At 57.0% G+C, this 7,239-nt stretch overlaps 1 protein-coding gene across 2 annotated transcripts in view; it reads left to right on the forward strand.

The window, feature by feature from the left end:
• ABCC1 (ATP binding cassette subfamily C member 1) overlaps nucleotides 1-4,563 on the forward strand; it is a 130,115-nt gene extending 125,552 nt beyond the window's left edge. For both annotated transcript variants that reach the window (XM_035722135.1, XM_035722136.1), the window contains exons 28-31: nucleotides 151-309; nucleotides 967-1,133; nucleotides 2,177-2,371; nucleotides 2,862-4,563. In XM_035722135.1, coding sequence (XP_035578028.1) covers nucleotides 151-309; nucleotides 967-1,133; nucleotides 2,177-2,371; nucleotides 2,862-2,970 — 630 coding nt within the window. In that variant the 3' untranslated portion in view covers nucleotides 2,971-4,563. The remainder of the gene's footprint in view (nucleotides 1-150; nucleotides 310-966; nucleotides 1,134-2,176; nucleotides 2,372-2,861) is intronic.
• Nucleotides 4,564-7,239: the final 2,676 nt, after the last annotated feature.

Below are 7,239 nucleotides of genomic sequence, written 5' to 3' on the forward strand. Positions count from 1 at the left end.
GACGGGGAGGAATGTGGTGGGCGTCAGGTCGATGACTGAATTGCTTTAGGGCAGACACCTGAAATGTGGGCCTTGTGTTGGGGGGCAGGTGGGAGGGAAACCCCAGACAATGGCATCCCCACCTCACCCTGGGCCCTTCTTGTCCCACAGGTCGGCATCGTGGGGCGGACAGGAGCTGGGAAGTCGTCCCTGACCCTGGGCTTGTTTCGGATCAATGAGTCTGCTGAGGGGGAGATCGTTATTGATGACATCAACATTGCCAAGATCGGCCTGCACGATCTGCGCTTCAAGATCACCATCATCCCGCAGGTGGGGTCTGGGTACACCAAGGGCGTGAGTTGGGGGCGGTGAGAGTGATGTAGGTATGTTTTCAGGACAAATATAAATGTATTCCTACTTTATTATTTTCATCATTCTCATTGAAATGATACTGTTTCTTCGCCACTGAATCTCCCCTTAGCATATGAGTAACAGTGGGAATTAACCGGGTGTCATTCCTTCACTCCTGCTGGCTTCACTCAGGACAAGAACAAGCCTCTCAAGAGCCAGGCGAGAAATAGGAATTTTCTAGACTGAGTTCTGTAGCTGGGATTCCCTCATGGGTTACCTTGTCGTGTTATTTTCCCTAAAATTTTTTTCTGAGATTCTCCTTTGGAGGCAGGGAACAGGGAGGAATCCACAGTACTTTATAATTAGGAATTACCCATGCTGCTTCTCCCCACCAGAAGGTTCCGTGTATTGGAGACTCTGGGAAGCGTTCCCAAAAGAAATTTTATTTCACTTAACCCAGGATTTTCCAAACCTTTGCCCCCCATTACTAACATCTCCAGAAATAGTGATTCCAAGGAACTCTGGAACCCCATCTTGAGCGATTCCGGCCAGACTGTTCATGTCGCACCTGTTTGCCCCAGGTGCAGGCATCATGACGTGAGCCTCACCTGCCGTCTGCCATCTTTTCTCGAACAGGACCCTGTTTTGTTCTCGGGTTCCCTCCGCATGAACCTGGACCCGTTCAGCCAGTACTCAGATGAGGAAGTCTGGACGTCCCTGGAGCTGGCTCACCTGAAGGACTTCGTGTCCGCCCTTCCCGACAAGCTGAACCACGAGTGTGCGGAAGGCGGGGAGAACCTGAGGTAAGCAGGGGTGTGAGGCCCTGACGGGTCTCCTCGGCTCCGCCTCCGTCGAGGTGTTTGAAGAGTCTGTCCTCCTGCATCTGTGTCAGGCCTGGGTTGGAGTCCCAGCTCTGCCACGGATGAGCCATTTTCTCTTCACTTCTTGTAGCCTCGATTTCAGCATCTGTAAAGTGGGCTGTAGTCCAGGCTCGTTGTACCATGAGGTATAAAACCAGGATGGCCAATGTGGTTCTTTTCTTACACCGGGTTTAGTCAATTGAGTGGGACTGTTAGTTCAGCTATTGAAAGGCTTCTCTCTTGGTCAGTAAATGGCACTTTTCCGAGCCCTTCGAGTCACCACCTGCTGCCCCAGCTGCCCTGGCCCTTGTCCCAGGATCCCCCGGATGCGCCCATGACCCAGCAACTACAGTGTGACTGCCCGGCGCCGCAGGGAACCTGAGTTCTTCTCCAGTGTCCTTCATGCCTCATCCATCCCTGTGACAGCCAACCACCAATCCTCAGATGCGTTCAGCTGCTCAGACCCTTGGGGGTGGTCAGCCAGGCGGCCCTGCTGTTCTCGGCTCCCTCATATGGCTGGGGGTCCGCTGGGGCAGTTCGGGTCGGCTCCACCCGTCCCTCATCCCCCCGCGGACCAGCCCAGGCATGTTGTCATGGCCATAGCGGAGGTGCGCATTCCGTCTGCGAGCCTCCGCGGGCCTCGTTTGCCGGCATCTCGTCGACCAAAGCAAGACGTGTGGTTGAGTCCAGAGTCAAGTGGGAGGACCTACAGAAGACACAGATACGGGGTCATTTTGTTACCTGTCCCGTGGCCCATGCTGAGCTGGTCACACGTTTTGGATATCCCCGCCGAGTCCAACTCCGGCTCCACAGCTGGAACGTCCTGAGCAGTCACCGGCGTCGGGCACGGGGAGCAGGGAGTCGCAGGGCGCTCCTGGCCTTGGCAACACCTAGTGTCCCCTTCCCTTCTCCCAGCTCCGGCCTGGGCTCAGGGTCGGGGGGGTGGTTTTGACCCTCTGTCCCCTGGTCTTTTCCTCCTGGTCCAGCGTCGGGCAGCGCCAGCTTGTGTGCCTGGCCCGGGCTCTGCTGCGGAAGACCAAGATCCTTGTGTTGGACGAGGCCACGGCGGCCGTGGACCTCGAAACGGACAACCTCATCCAGTCGACCATCCGGACGCAGTTTGAGGACTGCACCGTGCTCACCATTGCACACCGGCTCAACACCATCATGGACTACACGAGGTGACTTCGCCGGCACGGATGCTCGGCACCGTCCTGTGTCTAGGGACAGCCCTCTCTTCCCCCTGGGTATTTCTGACATCCCTCCATCATGTATTCAGGCCACACACGGGTGGAGCGCCCGCCACATTCTCGGCCCTATTCTAGGCACTAGGGTCTCAGCAAGGAGGTATCAGACAGGGAGCCTGCCTGAGGGACCTTCGCGGTCAGTTGGGGGCTGGGTGTGGAGACAGACAATAAGCACATGAACACACGAAAGCACACGGTGCTGGGAACGAAGTAGAGAACGTGAGAGCCCTTCCCGGGGTAAGCATCCCAGGACTTCGACCGGAAGGGATCAAGGATGGCAGCCAGTTGGAAGGCTACTGCAGGAGCCCTAACAGAAGGTGTTAGGGTCCTGACCCAAAGCAGGGATTTGTTCGGGTGGCTCTTTGGGGGCACAAGATGCAGACCCCTTCCCTTCCCCTCACGTCTGTGTCTCCTCCTCTTGCAGGGTCATCGTCCTGGACAAGGGAGAGATCCGGGAGTGCGGCCAGCCCTCCGACCTCCTCCAGCAGAGAGGTCTTTTCTACAGCATGGCCAAAGATGCTGGCCTGGTGTGAGCCCCAGAGCTGGTGCATCTGGTCAGAATTGCAGGGCCAACACGCCAGCGTCGGGATGACGTTTTGAGGCACCGTCCTTGGGAACCCAAGCCTCCTGTATACTGAAACCAAAAAAAAAAAAAAAAAAGAAAAAAAAAACAACAACCCCCAAAACCAAAACTCACAAAGCAGCCACCGTCTGGCCCCCGAGCTGGAATTGGCCGTGAAGATGCGGGAGAGACCCAGAGATGCAGCCCACCCAGAACACTCCCGCCCTTGCCTCCGTGGCCCCTGCAAGACGCACATATATTCTCAGGCCCCCGGGAACGCACGCCCGTGCTCTTGGTGCTCTGTGAGGAGGTTTTGGCAGCCAGACTGCCAGAGAAAGGGGTTTCACAAGATAACGCTAGTGACCAAATCCAGCCAACTGCCTCAGATCTCTCCAGCCAAAGTCAACGGATTCCGTCTTCGAGAGGCTCCCCGCCCCCCCGACGGCTGTCCCCAGCAACCCCCGGTGTGCTTTGTCTCCTTGGGGCTGCAGGTGGGCGTGAGGGGCCTGGGAAGATTACTCTCCCCTCAGGCAGTACCCTGAGGGCCACGGACACTCCTCTTCCCAACCATCTGGTCTTCCAGGCGCTCAGACGCTGGGAACCCGTGTCCCAGCCCTGCTCTCCCGGTACTCGCCTCCCAGGCCAGGGGCAGCCTCCACGGCCCCGGACTTCTCACTGACGGGACTCGGTGGGACTTGCGGGCTGTCTGGACCTGGAGAGCATCTCAGGACCGACTCCCCAGCCCGGCCGCTCAGCTCCTCATTGCCTCCAGTCTTCTCCTTGCTTTCCTTGCTCCCTCTTTCTGCCCATCACTAGGATGGCTTTCCTGCCCTAGTCCCTGAGAGAGAAGACCTGCTGATGGTGATGAAGCGGTCCAGGCCAAGAGTGCTAGGTACCTCCCAGGTATGGCCGGTTGGGACTGAAAAGGGCCGCGTGGAGTCTCCTCCGTGTGGTTAGATGATTTTTTTTCCTCGCCCCTGGCATCTGGGTGGCTTGAAGGATGGCAGTGTGGAGAACTCGGCGTTTCGTGACCGAGTCTCTTCCAGGACAAGGAAAGGACCCATTCACAAATATGAGTGATGGCTTTTTCTTTTTCTTTTTTTGGTTTTGTTTTTTTGCCTTTAAGTGCTGCTCCGGGGGGAAAAAACAGTCTAAAGAGTTTAATTTCTTGGGAGGAGGTGTTGGTTGAGGAGCGGCATTCCCAGGGATTCCCAGCCACGTTGGCCGGCGGGTGACGGGTGGTCCACACGTTCCTGGAAGAAAATGGAGAAGCAGAGTCCTTCGTGGTTTCTCAGAGGCCAGAGCGAGACCCAAAACGCAGAGGAAGGTCACTGCTGCTCCAGGATTCATACTCGCTATGAATTACATTGCTGACTTCACACCCAGAGAAGCATCTTTCTTCTTTTAGGTGGAAATATATATTTATTTTTTTGTAAGTTATACCATTCTTTCACATTGGATAAACCAAGTTTTTCTTGGGGATCTTTTTCTAATGACTTACACTGGAAACGTGAACATTTGCAAGTAATTTACAGTAAAAAAAAATATTTTGTTTCTTACTGAACAACTGCTCTGTTTTCTTTGGGGTGTTAGCTGCGGGTTCTGCCATGTCCTTCAGAAGTCAGGACAGGGTTACCCTCTTGCCTGCTTCTGTTCTTTGTCTTTGGCAAACCCATTGTCTCCAGTGGGGGCTCTTGTCCAGGAACGGGACCTGAGAGGTGAAGACACAGGTGGGGTTCAGTGGGGAATTGGCATGGCACCGTGGACAGAGCCTGGGCTTGAACCCTGCCCTTGCGGTTTGCTGACTGGGTGACCCTGCACGAGTCCCTGGAGGCCGTCTTTGCCACAGCTGCCTTGTCTGTAAAACGGGGCTGATCATACCTGCCCCGCGGGATTGTTGTGCTGATGAGCAGTGATGTGTTTGTGGCACGCACGACCTTGGTCATCTAAGACACAAGCCGGGCAAAGGTCCCATGTGGCCAAAGTTAGCTGAGAAAATCTCTTTGTGTTAGGTAGGCCAGGCTGTGCTGTGGTAGCAAATTAGCCGTGAACTCTTAGGAAATGAATACCTGGGTTTATTTCTCACTCAAGGCATTTTTTGATGAGTGCCAGATCCTCTCTAGGGTCTTCCTGTCTTCCCTGCAGCAACAGAGAGACCCAGGCTGTTGTGGTCTTACAGCGTCACACCTCCCAAGGGCTGGCTTGTGGAGATCGGCACCACGGGGGAGGGGAAAGTGGGCAACAGGATGACGCACCCCCGTTCTTAAGTGTCCCAAACCGGAAGCGATACAAATCTTTCACTCAGCCCAGTGGCCAGAGTCAGTCATGTAGCCCCAGCCCCACTGCAAAGGAAGCTGGGAGATGCAGGGGGAGGTAAGGAAGAGCAGTACCTCCCCTAGTGGTCATTCTCGTGGTCTCTGAGTCGTGTCTAGCGGGGAAGTGAGGCTGGCGTGTTGGGTTTCTGAGTTTGCGCCGGGTGAGTCTTGCTCGTGAAGAGTTGCCGTGTTTGGGGAGCAAGCCATCCATGCTGCACCCTGAAAGCAGGCTCCTGAGTAGCCGCGCAGAGCGGGCATCTTGCCATGTCACCCGGAGCATGGACGTGCTCAGTAAAGAGAGGCTGGTCAGCTGGTTCCCCTTGGAAGGGAAGTATTTGGATATGCCATGTGGGGGGTCAGTTTTAGGGGTGAGGTCCCAGGCCAGATCCTAACCAGGTGTCCCAAGTGTGCGACCTGGTGTGTGCCTCGTGGGCGTGCGCCGTGGGACAACCGGTGCTCAGGAGGGTCGCGGGCCTGGGTTCAAGCTCACACTGCTTCCTGAAGAGGAGACTGCGTGCGGCCTTAATCTCGGAGACGGTGGCATCCGAAGCCCTGAGGCTGGGGCAGGGGTAAGCGCTTCAGTGCCGTGGAAGGAGCAAGGGGGGCCCCTCCCGCGTGCCCGGCCCTGGGCTCGGTGCTTAGCCTCGCTCCCGTGGGAAGGGACCCCCCCCCCAGGCCAGAGCGGAGTGGGGAACAGGCGTGATGCTTCCTGCGTGGGTCCCACAGCACATTCCAGCAAAGCACTCGGAATCTGACCACTTCTCTGCCCTCCAGTTGCTGCCGCGCGGGTCCGTGTCGTGCCCCTGTGACCGCCACCTCAGCGATCTCCCTGCTGCCCTGGCCATCCCCCCTCCCCCCGGTACAGTCTTCTCCACCCGGCAGCATCGTGTGCCTTTAAAAACCCTCCATCACAACCCTCTGGTGGTCCCCGTGTCTGGTGGCAGCCAGCTTCCCTGCACACCCCGGCTTCCCGTCCGTAAGCTCTGCCTCCAGCTCCCCTCTGGCCACCTAGCAGGCCCCTCCAGCCACAAAGCCCCTCTGCTGTCCTTCCAGCATGCCGGGCACTGTCCCGCCCCTGGGTCTTCCCTCTGCCCCAGATGTCGGCATGGCTGGTCGCTGCCCTCTTTTCTTTCACAGTGGCGGCTCCCCGAGAGCAAGGCTCTGATTGCCTTACTCCGTAATGAATGCCCACCCTGGGCCCATAGCTCACCCCCGGTGACTGCCTTCTCTGATCCAACACCGACCGCGCCATGCCGGGCCCTGGGCCAAGTGTGACGTCATCGGGCCCTCTAGAACCTGCCTTTCAGGAGCTGTGGTTTCTTCATTGGTACAGCTGGGATTGTTTTGTCCATCTGGCCAGGTGGGTGTGAGGATGGAAGCCGATGCAGGTAAAGCACCCAGCGCCACGCTTGGCCCTCCGGACACCATCCAACATGGTGATGGCTTTCATTCATTCGTTTGTCCATCCAGCCATCCCTCTATCCAGCCATCCATCCCAGCATCCATCCAGCCGTCCGTCCATCCACGCAATCGTCATTTATTAAACATTGCCACGTGCCGTGCACTGTGCGGGATGCTGGGAGACACAGTGAATGCATGTGAACACATCCCTGTGTCAAGAAGGAAAGGAGCCCATTCCTTCCCTTCTCGGGGAGGGGGGGGGGGGCGCGGTGCTGCCAGAGTGGAATTCAGCCGTCAGCGAGCTGACGTTCTAGAGCTAAAGGAGTGTGCACGAGGCGGCTCAGTGGTTAGGATGTGGGCTCCGGCTCCAGGCCACCCGGGGTTCAGATCCCTGCATTTTCTCATCGGTGAAAGGGGCCTCACGAAAGTGTCCTAGTAAGGTGCTAACCCTGGTCCCTTCCTCCCCCCATTGTAAGGATTCACTGAAAGGCTGTGGCAGGCATCGGGGCAGGGCTTGGTGTGTG

The sequence above is a fragment of the Zalophus californianus genome, chromosome 10, assembly GCF_009762305.2.
Source record: "Zalophus californianus isolate mZalCal1 chromosome 10, mZalCal1.pri.v2, whole genome shotgun sequence".
Classification (NCBI taxonomy): domain Eukaryota; kingdom Metazoa; phylum Chordata; class Mammalia; order Carnivora; family Otariidae; genus Zalophus; species Zalophus californianus.